This window comes from Leguminivora glycinivorella, chromosome Z (genome assembly GCF_023078275.1).
Source record: "Leguminivora glycinivorella isolate SPB_JAAS2020 chromosome Z, LegGlyc_1.1, whole genome shotgun sequence".
Taxonomy (NCBI): Eukaryota; Metazoa; Arthropoda; class Insecta; order Lepidoptera; family Tortricidae; genus Leguminivora; species Leguminivora glycinivorella.
Genome location: NC_062998.1, coordinates 14564623 through 14579890, shown reverse-complemented (window position 1 = coordinate 14579890; position 15268 = coordinate 14564623). Strand labels below are relative to the sequence as shown.

The 15268-nt window shown below is 36.4% G+C and overlaps 1 protein-coding gene across 1 annotated transcript in view; it reads right to left on the bottom strand.

The window, feature by feature from the left end:
* Window positions 1-3229: 3229 nt before the first annotated feature.
* Window positions 3230-15268, bottom strand: part of LOC125241696 (DNA-directed RNA polymerase I subunit RPA2) — a 68378-nt gene continuing 56339 nt past the window's right edge. Inside the window, exon 20 of the mRNA XM_048150292.1 lies at window positions 3230-3484. Coding sequence (XP_048006249.1) covers window positions 3269-3484 — 216 coding nt within the window. The 3' untranslated portion in view covers window positions 3230-3268. The remainder of the gene's footprint in view (window positions 3485-15268) is intronic.

The window sequence follows — 15268 nt, the reverse complement described above, 5'->3', positions numbered from 1 at the left end:
CAATGTCCGTCAAATAGTTTTCGAGATATGAAGCGTCAAAAAAGGTTAATTTTTGACGCATTTATAAAATGTAGCGTTTTGCCAATATATTTAGACAAATATCTGCAAAATACTTCATGATATGATATATATTGCAATATAACATTATATAAAATTTATTTTGCTTTAGTTTTAGTGCAAATAAAGGTCAGTAAGACGAATAGTTACTTTGGTAAACAAAAAAAAATCTGTAAATAGAGAAGCCAAGAGTCTGGTAGATTGGTTAAGGTAAAATAGTTTACGCTAAAAGTTTTAGGTTGCAAGTGCTATCTATTCGATCTTACTTTCTTTGATATCCGTTTATCTGAAAAAATTGTCTAAGCTAACTTTGCATCGATTTGACTATTACTAATGAAGAAATAAAATACAGTAAAATTTTGAAGTTTAGTAAATTAGAAAAATAAAACAGAGTTAGTTACATTTTCCTGGTTCTGCATCTTGATGGCACAACTCCTGTAGTGATAGAAAGTCCAATTGAGTTGTATTTGACTACTAATTGCTGTGGAATAAACTACGGGAACGGAAAGCGCCCACGCCAATTATTAAGATACTGGAGAAGTGGTATTCTCAGCAGAAGAACGTAGTAAGATGGAAGTCAACTGTGTCCACAGCCAGCGGGCTAAACTGTGGTGTGAGACAAGGAGGCAGTATGTCTCCGGCTCTCTTCAGCGTGTACATGGATGGGCTGTCGCAGGCTTTGACCAGTACCGAGGTTGGCTGCTCCATCAATGGGCAAATGATAAATCACATCGCATATGCAGACGATATGGATGGTCCTACTAGCACCATCTGTGGGAGCTATGCGTAAGTTACTTGTAGAATGCGAGAGATACGCCAGCCAGCATAACATGAAATAAAAGACCAGGAGGACATAGAAAGGCAGAGGCGAGCCACCGCAGTAAGGGCAAACATGTTGGCTAGAAGATTCGCCAAATGTAGTGACAGCGTAAAAAGACAGCTGTTCCTCAGTTTTTGTACAAGCGTGTATACTGTCGAGTTATGGTCCGACTACACTACACCTGTGCGGCGGTGAGAGACCTGCGCGTGCAATACAACACATACTATGTACTGATATTTCGTTAAACGGAGAATACTAGGTATGATTCGGGCACGTCCACGACAACGCTCGTGAGATTGCATCGATGTTATTGACCCTCAGTGATATGCTTTAAAAACCAGTCCGTACAAGAACAATTTCGGAACAATCTGATTCAATTAATGAGGGTTTTCTACTCGTAAATATTTTTTTCCGCCAAGCGGCGAGCCTGAAGTATTTCTGACCGTAAACTTAACTTACTAAATAAATGTTGATTTGATATACGCAAATATGTGTCTGAGTAATACTTGAACAGCCCCCAAATAATAATAATTCGTTCTCCGCTACGCCTCCTGTAAATATATGTAAACTATCCCATTTGGCCATTACCATCCACTGATTATTTCTGATCCAGTTATACTAGACTTATGATATTAATCCTATTTTATAAAATAACTGGCACTCTTTTGGTCTTATTGAAATTTTCTACATTTTTATTTTACAATTTATGTAATAGCCTGAGTTGTTTTGCTGATATCTGTCTCAAAATATTAGCAAAACGAATATTTTCATAGAAAGGGGAAAAATGCTCTTTTTTTGACGCTTCATATCTCAAAAAATATTTGACGGATATTGATAAAAAAGATGTCAAACTGTTTGGAATTTAGTGCGCTTTCAACATTACAAAGCAACTTTTGACCAAAAATGCATAGTTTTTTAATAAAACGCCAAAAACCAAAAAAAGTCTGATTTTTATAAATTTTTTTTTAAATTACGAAGTTAGCACACCATTTTTTTGCTTGCAAAATATAGTCCTACATTCCCCCAAGGACCCTAAATAACATACCAAAAATGCAGCTTTACATCACACTTTGTTTTTTTATTTCTCTTTTTGACCAGTGTAAAATATGACTAATCCTTTCTCCACATGGTTCCCTTTGTTCTATTATGAATTAGTAGTTTATGTACCAAATTTTAACCCATTTGCTCATTATTTACAGGTTGCTCAAGATACATTTAAAATTGGATATCTCCTATAATAAAATAAAAACCGAAATAATTCAAACATTGCAAACTGCCCGGTTCATGTTTTATTTAGCTCTAATGAAATAGGGAAAAATATAATTAAACCATTAAAATACCTCCATGTAAGATTTTTTCTTTAGTCAAGTTCATTTCATACATTTCAGTATGGCATTATTGCTTTATTTTGAGCGACCTCTAAATAAAGTCTGATTGTTCTCAAAATTGGTTGACATGATTTTAATAAGTTTTCGTGTAGAAATAACCATGTGGAGCTCAAACAATAAATTTTTTTTTTTTGGACCACCCTAATACACACCTTCATGTACAGGCAATAAAGTTCTGTATACATATTATTGGCACTTTTTCTGTATTCACAGCTAACATGTTGACTGTACTCACCTACTACTTATGCCTGAAAACTTGAAAATATTATATTTGCCCTGATGATAGTGTCGCTTTATTCAGCCTCCATAAATGTCCGTACCGGTTATGTTTTAATGACTGATTTTAAAAGATTTATTTCTCTTGTACCTCCTTGTTGGCTTGATTTTGCATATTTGTTTATACCTACTAGTTATTGCATTTCGATGTTGATTTAACTTTTTGTTAAAGGATTTCCTTCAAGTGAAACTAATAATAATAAATAACATATACTGAAAATCTGCCATACGAATGCCAAAAGGGTGAATCCACGTAAAAGTAACGTGAGTCACGACTTCATTGACTGTTTATTTGAACTACAGCTGCAAATGAATGGATCTATGCATATATCGGGAAAGTAACACTTATTTAGAGATAGATTATCACTTGAACTTGCATCGTGAATAAATGGAACATGCCATAAAATCGTGACTTATGTTACTCTTGGCACGGATTGGCCAAATGAAAACTTTTACACTTTGACAAGTTTTTATTTAATATTGTCTTCGGTTACCGCGATAGTTACTCATGAAACAAAAATATGGAAACCCGTTGACCACGATGCTGTAAAGTGTTCGAAACGTCGGGATAAATTGTAAATTCATTATACGCGATTTAATCCGTTTTCATAGTTTTATTTCATAAGGTTTTATTTGTTAGCAATAATAATGTGATAAGTCTCTATAAAGTAAAAATGAAAAAAATATATATACACATTTATTTTATTTCAATAGTATCCTATTATATCTATATTTTCTCTCTCTTAACAGCAAGGTTAATATCGCAGTTTATCTTGACGTTGATGTTGACGGAGGCGAGCTGCGTGGCGAAGAACTTGAAGATGTAGGGGATGTCGAGCGCGACCAGGTGGCCCTCGCCGCACAGCCGGCACGACTCCTTGGCGCCCAGCCGCCCGCCCACGATCGGGCCCAGCAGCGACCCGCACTTCACGCACATTATTGCCTGTTGACATCATCATTGTGTCAGTATCATACCCATCATCACATCACAGAGATGGCCGACGTAGGAGATCGGTATGCCACAAAAGTCATCGAATTGCGTGTACCAATATGGACAGACGGAATTGAACATGTAGCCGACGTGTCCGTCCACTACAATATTTTTAGATTATAAATATAGAATAATTTAGTAATAAATAAATTAAACATTCAGGTAAATAAGCAACAGTTAGGTTAGCAAGTTGGACCCGCACACGGTCATTTATTGTACAGCCATAAAGTTACATTTATTTTATTGCGTAATCCACGACCGCTACGGTCGTCTATTGTTTACCCGTTAGGTTCCTGTAAAGTATTGTTTTAGTTTATTAGGGTTCATCTCTGTGTTGCACCGCTCTGTCCGATAATGCCGGCAGAGTCAAAGGAGTATTGTTTGTTTTATTATAGTGTAATATTGTGTAATTTGTAGTTGCGTGGGAAACTTTTGGTACCGTAAGACGTGTCCGTCCACTACAATATTTTTAGATTATAAATATAGAATAATTTAGTAATAAATAAATTAAACATTCAGGTAAATAAGCAACAGTTAGGTTAGCAAGTTGGACCCGCACACGGTCATTTATTGTACAGCCATAAAGTTACATTTATTTTATTGCGTAATCCACGACCGCTACGGTCGTCTATTGTTTACCCGTTAGGTTCCTGTAAAGTATTGTTTTAGTTTATTAGGGTTCATCTCTGTGTTGCACCGCTCTGTCCGATAATGCCGGCAGAGTCAAAGGAGTATTGTTTGTTTTATTATAGTGTAATATTGTGTAATTTGTAGTTGCGTGGGAAACTTTTGGTACCGTAACTTCTTCCCGTTATTTGGAGAAGTGGGGATGTAAAGTTTAACAAAAACGATAGAGGATACGGTCCCAGTCCCACTCCTTCACTCGCTCACTCACTGACTCGTCGTCATTCGTTGTTCCGACACACGCGTTTGCTCAGTCAATATCTCTGTATAGTACTGTTACGCTAGTTGAGCCAAACCGTGTTGCTCCTAGCCGCGCCACTGTGAATAAACGATTTACAACTCTAGAAGATATCTTCTTAGGGAATATACCTATCGCTAGACAGCATCTATAACCCTAAAAACACAAACCGTTATTTACATCTTACGAGTACTTGCATAACAAACTAAATTATATTATAAACACAATTAAGGACGTAATTAAGCCGAAGTTAATTGATTGTATTGTGTTACGATTAATATAACTATGCAATTTATATTTAAGTTAATTGCATGAAATTATTATTTTTACGTATGCTAGAGTTAATTATGTATATTTTTGTAATTCTCCCAAGCGAAGAAGACAAATAAAAAGGGCCTGGCCGGACTGCCATGGTAAAATCGCCCCTGGCTAAATATGAAATATTGATATGCAGGATTATTCGTATTGTTACTACATGTACTACTACTGAATATTATGCCTCAAACTATTTCCGTTTATGAAAAAAAAAAAATAGATTTTGTTTTTTATTTTTTTCTTTAAAACCGCGTATCCGATTAACTTGTTCTTTGGATATTTTATAGATATATTAGGGATACATCAATTAAAAAAAAATGAACTTCCTGACTTTTTGTTAAGTACATTTTTTTTTAAATTTATGTTTTTTTTTTTTTACCACATACGAGTTAGCGACACCTACTATATTTTCATATAATAATCGCGATTTTATACTCTATTACATATATTTTTATCAAAAATATTAGTTTGGATCAACAATGTCAAAATAAGTTATTTATATATGTTAGCTTTCGACATTGAGTTCATAATTTTCATTGATTTTATATGTATACTGGCCTTTATCAAATTATCGGTAGATATAAACGTGCCTGAATAAGATTGGCCCTTTTAAAAAAATAAAACATTAGGCGGGAACCGCATAAATCTTGACAGATGTCACCGTGAAAAAAAGATATAATCGGCATTATGGAAAAACTAGAAAAAGCAACCGTATAACCAAGCTGTGATAATTTTAGGAATTTGTGTATTGTATTGTTAATATCGACTGTGATTGTAACCCAAACTGTTCAGTATGAGATTGGCATTGTAATAAAACAAAGAGCAAGGAGAAGTTCTTTCATTTAAGACCGGAACATAGCCTTCAGTTCAGCAAGAGGGATCAAAGGCTTACTGTCGCCTAAACCACGTCCACAACTTTATGAACGGCAGGTAAACAAGTTAATCTGTATTTTTGAGTATTGGAGACCGAGTTATATGATAAAATGATATTAGTGGTCATATAACTGGTAATATCAACAAGTATGGGAAGTGATCGGGTCATACCGATTGTTTGGAATGGACTTGCTAAGTTATGGATTGAGATACAGACACTTATGAGTGGAAAATGTTGTTTTCGTGTTTATGCAGAATACTTATTCTAATTACTTGAGATAGCAAAGGATTGCATCAAATAGTATTACTCTCTGAATGACCTGTTTTAATTCAGGAATGAATGAGCATCAGTAATCAGTATATTTTATTGCTTTCATAGACTTCAGGTCAAAGAAACAAACATCCATACTTAATATTATAAATGGGAAAGTGTGTGTGTCTGTTTGTTTGTCTGTCTTTCATGGCAAAACGGAGCGACAAATTGACATGTTTTTTTTAAGTGAAGATGGTTGGAGGGATGGAGGGTGACATAGGCTACTTTTTGTCTCTTTCTAACGCGAGCGAAGCCACAGGAAATAGCTAGTGAAATATAAACTGAACAATGTTTTATAAACACATGGGATAATTTCTTTTTGGAATAAATACTAATGATGTCTAACTTATTCAGTAATGATAATTATTTCAGAACTAGTTTCACTGCCATATTTCAGTTTAGTGTAAATATTTCATTTTGTGCTTTGAAGTCAAGTGACATCATAATCATTTTATTGGCTTTCAATTCTTTTACCGTTTACTTTTGTCTAGTGTGCTCAAATGCCAGTTGCTTGAAAGTCACATGCCTTTTTGGAGCTCATCTATTCAGGATGAAGTTGATGGGGATGAACTTTAATTAACATTAAGTTCAACATTGTTGTTTTTGTGTATCAGACTAGGAATGTATTAATCTTTTGACATTGACAGTTTATTTAATCATTGGTGTTGGATTTCTGTCTAAGCTACTACATTTAAAGTATGACTACAAGGTATAGCAAGAAATCAATGATGGTAAATTATGAGGATGTTAAGCTAAGGATCAGGGTGCTGTATATAAATAAAGAAAAACAAACCATAATAGTGACAGCTCTGGACTAAGGAGGTGGCCGGTGACATGTGTTGTTTGTCTCAACACTAGTGATCCATGTTTTTTTGTTACATGTACAAAAACATATTGAAAAAGTTTTCCTGTATATTACACATCTAATGTACTTGTAATTCTACATAAAATTGTTTTACATAGGTAATGTGGTTAAAGGAGGAAGTGAATATTTAGGTACTATAAATAAGAAGGAGGAAGAGGTAATAAAAGGGGAATTTAAAATAAAGCTTATCAAACATATAATTATAATTTGCAGATTGGATGGTGGTACTGATCGAGGAGGAGGATCAGTACAGCTAGCAATTAATGCTGATGAACTTAGCTGCTGCACTAGGATAAAACAGCAGAGAGGTCCATGATATGGCCATGAATCAAGGATGAAGAACCCGGCACAAATTAATGCTGAGGCTTTAGGCTAAGACATCAGGGAGGTCAAGGATACGGTCATGATTTAAGAAGTGCATTGGGTTCAAGGATGGAGAACCCGGCACAAATTAATGCTGATTGTCTTAGCTGTGGTGTTAGGCTATGGCATCAGGGAGGTCAAGGATACGGTCATGATTTAAGGAGTGTGTTGGGTTCAGGGATGGAGAACCCGGCACAGATTAATGCTGTAGGTCTTAGCTGTGGTGTTAGGCTGAGACATCAGGCAGGTTGAGGACACGGCCATGATTTAAGGATTGCTTTGGGTTCAAGGACGGAGAACACAAATGGTTTCAAGATTTTAGGACGAGTGGTTTCTTGGTTTTGTTTGGAGCAACTCTTATAAGGAAGGTTGGAGAAGTGAGCACTGGAGGTTGAGGGACTATTTTTCAACATCATCTGGGTCTGGTGGCAGTTCATCACCTCAACTTAGGAAATGATGTCGCGGATCAAGTATAGTGTTATATTAAATCAATTCCTTAGTATTCTTGACAAGGTCAAGAGTTCAGACAAACATAAGTTATCCTATAGGGTAGCTAAGACTTATTATCAAGGATTATCCACCTTTTTATTTACATGGGATGGAGAGAGAAATTTATAGAATCCTTTCCTTGTCGAGAAGACTATGATAAACTTCTTTCATATATGAAATTTTAGTAAGGAAAGTAAAACATCATGTGAAAAAGATAGGATATCTTGAAATTTATTGCCATAGAATTAAAAACACTGATTAAAGGAATGAAACTCAAACAACTACTAGTGATAGGACGTATTTGTGAAATTTGTAAGGTGTCAGAATCGGTGCTCGCGGTGATTTCAGTCAAAGGAAATATTGAGTCCAATGTACTTAGGATATGTTTAGGAAAGTGAACGATAGAGGGCGTGAAGGGCAATTGAACGCAAAACTGACGCGTACAAATATATACCGTGGTGCAAGTTGTTACTAGACGTCACTATTACCATTTACCACTGCAAACTGGTTGGCTGGGTGTAAGTATTTCGCTAGATGTCGCTGTACCATCTGCAAACTAGCGAAAGGCGTTCTACGTATGGTTAGTTGTATTTAATTGGCTGTGATTTCTTGGAGAGATGGGTGTTGATGAATAATAATAAATAAATAAATAAATATTATAGGACATTCTTACACAGATCACACAGAGGTTGAAAAATTGCATTTGATCTTTTAATGTGCTAATGTTCTGGATGGTGTTCGCGCCTGGAGGCTTTTACACATGATGATTGTAATTTGGTTGTATTAGGCTCGGATTCTGAGTGAAAAATAAACCTAATTAAAAGTCCCGTCATAAATATGTGGCATTCCATGTCAAAAGGGTGCACATGCTTTGTGTGTTATAAGGAACCTTAATAATAGATGGCGATGCATTCGAATATCTTGATAAGTTGATAACTCTATCATACTATTCAATTTTCATATTTAGATTGTCGCCCTGACAATGTTGTGTTACATTTCAAACAATTCATTAATATCATGGCATGATCAATTAGTCATTTGTAGGGTTCCGTATTTCAATTTATTGTGTGATGCATTTTCATTGGATAAAGCAGTTATTTGTTCGGGGATCCAATTGTAAATTTTTGGGCCAACGGTATAATATGTCCTTTTGGTAGATTTGGTCAGTCTGAAGTTGGATGTTTTTGCCACGCCCCTATTCCTGTTCCTTAAGCGTCTCAAGTTGACGACTCTGTGTGGAAATATGTCAATGTGGGTTCTTACGAGCTTTAAAATGTTAAAAATATATTGCGATGGTAATGTCATGGTTCATAATGATATATAAATAGTTGTCGAGCTGGCAAACCGGAGGGCGAGTTGGCTATTATTCTTATAGCTCGCTTCTGCAACACGAGGACACCATGCCGGTCAGCGACGACGCCTCTGAAATTCTAGACTAGTTTGGCACAGAATGGAAAAGGACAAAATAACTACTTCGTACTGCTGCTGCAGAATTATGCTGGACTCCTAGACACCCCTAGAGTATGTAGAGGACCATAGAGGACTACATCTACCTGAGGACACTTTAATTTCATTTAAACAAGACTTAGAAAAAGAAATTGAAAGAAGAGTAAATCGAACATGGAACAAGTATTGGTCATTAAAGGAAATTTCAAAGGTAAAAATGTCTACAAAACAAAAATGAAGACTAAAGCAATGGAAATTTGCCTATTTATTACCCTGCCTTATATATGCATGCCAAACCTGGCCCACTAGGAGAGAAACATTTAGGAGAATAAAAGCATGTCAGGGAGGAGTTCAAGGAGGCTACCTAGGACTGAGACTGGAAGATGGAGTAAAAAAATAAACGTTCGAAAGAGGACCGGGGCAAATGAGCAGTTAAGCAGGTATTACGCTTTAAATGGAGATAGGCCGGACACGCAAGGAACCGAGGACGGACACTGGCCAAATGTGGTAAGCGAGTGGCTAACCCAGGGAAAGAGAAGAAGTGGAAAACCACTCATAACATGGAGCGACGGCATAAAAAAAAATAGTAGGCTACAGCTGGCCAGAAGTAGCAAAAGGAAGAGAATGCTGGAAAGCATTGGAGGAGGCTTTACCGTTCAGGGTGGTCCTTATGAAGATGATGAAGAAGATAAAAAAAAAAACATAACTGTAAATATTTATCAAGAAAATAAAAGCTTATATTATATTATTATATGTTTGTGCTTGAGGAAGAACAAGGACAGTATTTTGGGTGCGAAACAGATTCCTGCTAACTTAGTGCGTGCATACTAATTCAATTTGGGTGTCCCATTTTAGCAATTGGTCGAGGGTAACGCTCAAAATTTGGCAGAGGTGACGTGCGGAAGGATTGTGTTGTTCATGGTAACTACTGGCGGTCTCCTTCCTAGGTTAAAGTGGAGAACCTGAGTTATTGATACATTTAAGGACGAGCCCATTAACGAAACCAATGTACTAGGAGTTTATGTACGTCACGGGTGATTGACGTCTTGAAGCTATCGTTGTTCGGAGCAGTTAGTATGTCGTCAGCAAAAACATACATTTGTATTAGAAAGCATAGATTGGGCCATGGACGAGCCCTAGGGGATCCCAATATCTACAGAACCACAGTCAGATTTTACCGGACCACTATTTATTACAACGGATTGCTGTCTTTCCTGTAAGAAATCGGCCATGAACTTTAAAACAGAGGCACCTGGACCGTGGTGCTCAAACTTTTTGATTAGGACGTTGTGATCGCAAAGGTCAAAAGCATTCGTCATGTCGCAAACGACAATGGTTACATGTAAATGGTTCTCTTTAATAATTGAGACACATGAGCGATTTCGTCGATAGGCAAATTGTTTTGTGTGTATTAACTATTAATTGAAACTTTTCTAAAAAGTTATGCGGCCGATTACTCACTCCCGCTTTTAAAACTTTGGCCATAGTGGGAATTATACTTATTGGCCTAGGTACAGTTCCTCAACTCATCTTTCTGACTTTTGCCTTTATAAACGGGAACGACTGTTACATTTTTAAGTATGGTGGGTAAATACCTACTTTGATAATAAAAAAATGTTAGTTAACTGAACTATGCCTAGGTAGTCCAACTTTGAGCATTAGCAACATAGTTGAGGTATCATATACATATATACCACAGGTGTTTTTCTTGTAACAATATTTGTCGCTATATGATTTTATACAACTCATCAAAGGTAAACCGAGACCGATAAACTAAACGAAAACGGGACTTGAGGTGCACGAATGTGTAAGAGGTACTTCATTAGTCAGTTCCGGGCGAGCGATAGGTGCATTTGCAGTATTTGCAGCAGATAAAAAAATTGATATCTTAGCTAACCGGTTCCGCGATGTGTATTGTTCGTCCCGGCTATCTTTTAACGAGTCCAGATTGCATTGTCGCTTGCTGGAGACGCGTGTCGTGACGGTGTTTACGATTTGCCAGAGAGTGTTTAGTTGATAACCACTACTTTGTAACGTTTTAGCGTAGTATTCGCGTTGTGCGATGTGCGTGTGATAGAGATTGTTTAAATTATTAATATTTTGATTGTGATATAATTAGTTTCAATATCTCATTACTATGCGGGTGTTTTTGAGCGATTTCAATTAACTGGACGAGAAGTTTTTTTTATTATTAAGTCGTTTGTGACCCACGGATAGTTATATTTCTTGTGTGTTTGTACAAGACTGTATGGAAAACAGATACTGGCAACGTTATTTGAAATATAATGGATGTTAAATGTGTGATTTGAGCATTTTGTTCGATTTTTGGCCAATCAACTGAATAAAGATGTTTTTTTTATATACTCTATGACAGTAGTTACGCTATACATGTTAAGTTTATTGGATTAAATTTCTTGTTGTGTTTCGGATTAAATTATTATTCCATACGACTATCGGTTTTGTTATATCTTATGATCTATTTTTGTTTGTTAATGTAAAATTGAATGACAATGTTGGTATGCCTATAGGTGCAAAATTTAATAAGTAGGTACAAATTCATTGTTTTTTTTATCGCTGATCTCTAAGCATATTATCTAATTGATAGTTGATACTCGTAGTTCCAGTCGTGACACTGAGAAATGCTCAAGGCGAAGGGACTCGCTTAACAACGAGGATGGCCGATGTACTTATTGCACTCTTCCTGTTACTGTTGTATAGTCGTATTATTATTGTCTGAAAAATGGAGCCTTTGATTTTTTAATTGTTATTATTGATGTTATTGATAAGTTTGCTATTGTCAAAACTCGTAAATTTTATTGTAGTTGTGTTATCATTAACAAGCATGTCAACACCTGGAGGATTAGGTATGTTACCATTACCGTTGTATCAGACGAATGATTATTGTCTGAAACATGCAGCTTTTGATTTATTTGTTGTTAATTTATGTTTTTGAATAGTTTTCTATTGTTGAAACTCGTAACTTTTATTGAAGTTATGTTATCATTACAAGCAATGTTCAATGATATGTTATCATTACCACTGTTGATCTCTAAACTAGTAGGCATAGGAAGTAGGTTTGTGTTATGTCAACAACCTAGGGATCGGTTGCACCAATCCGTCTGTTAACGAATTAAACGTTTGTAATATTTTTGTATGGTAATGTCCATAGACTTCTGCTGCGAGACGTTGATGTGCCTGCTAGCTGTTGTCTGCGGGTGATGCAACTGGTCCTAAGCGAAGGGCCTCGCTTACACAGGAAGGCCGAGTTGTTAGCTTTCGACATTGAGTTCATAATTTTCATTGATTTTATATGTATACTGGCCTTTATCAAATTATCGGTAGATATAAACGTGCCTGAATAAGATTGGCCCTTTTAAAAAAATAAAACATTAGGCGGGAACCGCATAAATCTTGACAGATGTCACCGTGAAAAAAAGATATAATCGGCATTATGGAAAAACTAGAAAAAGCAACCGTATAAGGGCGAATCAACTTTTTGACCGACTCAAATCTGTCCGCACATTCTTAAGAGCGCTATGACAAAAAAAGGCGATATATTGTAAAATGCACAATATTTATCGACAAAATTGTACACTTTACTCATACTAAAAGACAGTGAAAGTACTTGTTTCAGTTAGAACATCTTATTAACTGTCGGTTAATTAAAAAACATATGGAAAAAAAAGCTTTTTCAATTAGTAATGATTGTTTTCCTGATGCTCGTTTAGGAAAAACCGCGTGAAGCACAGAATTCGGAGCTCTTATTATCAACAATTTGATAAGCTCACTCTCATAAATGAGGTAAATTTAAGTTCCAAATATCTTGTACTTAAGGCCCATTAAACAATATTTATCATTTAATCCTTTGAAATTGAGAAATTGAAAGTAAAACGAACTCAATTTTGTCTTGAAAATACATTGAAACAAGTGATCATTTCTCCGAAAATCTACATGTTATCGAAGTTATTTTAGTATATAAATAATCTGTACAATCTGCTTAAATTGCTGTTATCCATTTGTCGTTATAATATTATATAATGATTTTTTGCCAATTTTTTGAAAATTAGCCTTCCTGTCGCTATTTGACCGGCGACGGACGCCTGCGATTTCAGTGCCGCGCCGGAGCTCGTATAGGTGAGACGTATGTCACTTCGCTCTCCGAGTTCTGATCGCAAACGTCGAGAATATTTATCGTTGTGTGGGTCGGACGCCTTGTTTATACACGGGCTATCCTCGCATTGTGTGTGTGTAAACAGCGACCAACGAATTTGATCCTAGATCCGTAAATATTTGCTTTTGTAATATTTTGTTATGTTTGAATGTTAAAGTATTACAACGTTATGATGATAAATATGTAAAAATTACAATACGGTCAAGATGATAAGACATATCAAGATGGTACTCGGGATCTGATGATGGAGCCAGAAGGTGGTCACCAGTACCAGTGAACCATGTAAGTAAACGACTTCGTGTTTAGGCTCGTTGGGTTCGTCTCAACAAGACCTTTGACAAGAGGTGGTACTCAGGGTCTGATGATGGAGCCAGATGGTGGTCACCAGTACCAATGAACCATATAACTAAACCCAGAGATGGGGAAATCGTAATCGATTCCGGATTACACGATTACTTGATTTTACTTTGTAATCCACTACTGGGTGTCAGATTACTTGTAATGTAATCAAGTGAAACGGTAAATTACCATTACATGTAAAGGAATTGAAACGTTAAGTTCTTTACTAGTTATATAAATAAAACAATCTTTTCAAAAATAAAAATTATAATACAAAAAAATTACTTTTTTTTAAAAAATACAAATGTAGGGTAGGCAGCCGAAAAGATTAAAAAATAGATCTCAGGAGTAAGTCCGAACAATTTAGATCGAGCTCGCATTCACTTGAAGACGCTTTAGAACGAGTGGCACTTCCCTGACTATCGCTCGGTGAAGCAGCGGAAGGCGCGCATGGCAAGGTGTGACGTCACTTCTTCCCGGTGTTCAGGGTGCGGCAGAGCAGTAGGTGGTCTCCGGAGCCAGTGTTGGGTGGTAGGTGGTAGGTCCCCTGGAATTCGTTATTATTGGACGTTTAGTGAAATGTCCGATTTTGCGTTACTGCCTGCGACATTCTGCCTTATGAAGTAAAAGCGCCAAGTGGGAAGTGCAGAAAGCAGGAAGGCACGCTCAAAGCATTAAATAGTGATCAGAGATGTGGTGGTAGCATACAAAATCAGCTTTGTTATATGGGTATGCACTTATGCAGTTTTATTGTTTTTCTCTAATTCTATATGACATGGAATGTACATTTAAAACTCATTCTGTTAAGCAATAGCAACTAAGTGTCGCAATGAATACACTTAAACTAATTAACATTTGCATGAAAATTGCAAATCATGATTTCACTTTTTAGTAAAGTGGGTAGAAATTAATTACGCTAAAGAACAAAGATACCAGTAGCTCACAATTACAGCGCTTAGGCATAATGAAAGGCTACTAATTATATAAAAGGAATAAAGCACTTGCTATTTTAGGAAGGATTAACACAGTAAAGATGAAATAATTACTTACAAGCTATAAAATATAAAATATTTTTTGCAACACTCACCCGAGCGGGGAAAACACTCACACACGAATTAAATTAGGTTCTCATGTTTAAATGAATGTAAAACCCTTCGAACGCCATCGTCCGAGAGTGCCTTTTTTAAAAAAAAAATAAGTGGAGCGGGCAACTCGCGTCGCCGCGCCGATCCAAATGGACGAGGCCTATCCGTTAGTCCCCTCCGCGCCCCGCGGTGACGTTACATACTGGTTGTACGATCTTTAAACGCCTATATCGCCGTGCGTGTGGACTTACGTTTGTCATCAAGTAAACTTCAGTATTCGGTCAGGCGTTATTTCTATTGAAATTTATTAGGTTAAAAAGGAACTTCCTTTACGCCTTCCGTGACAGGACTGATTATTCAAGAAGCGTTAAAACGCTAACGTTACATACCCCCCCTGATTAGGAAGGGTTTTATCTAGGTAAAATCCTCTATATTTATACCGACTCATTAACTACCTGCCCCAAACACAGACTCCTCGCATTCATCGCACTATCATATGATCTTTCATTCTTTATCTTTCACAATGCCATAGCACATTAACGTGTGCGTTAAGCC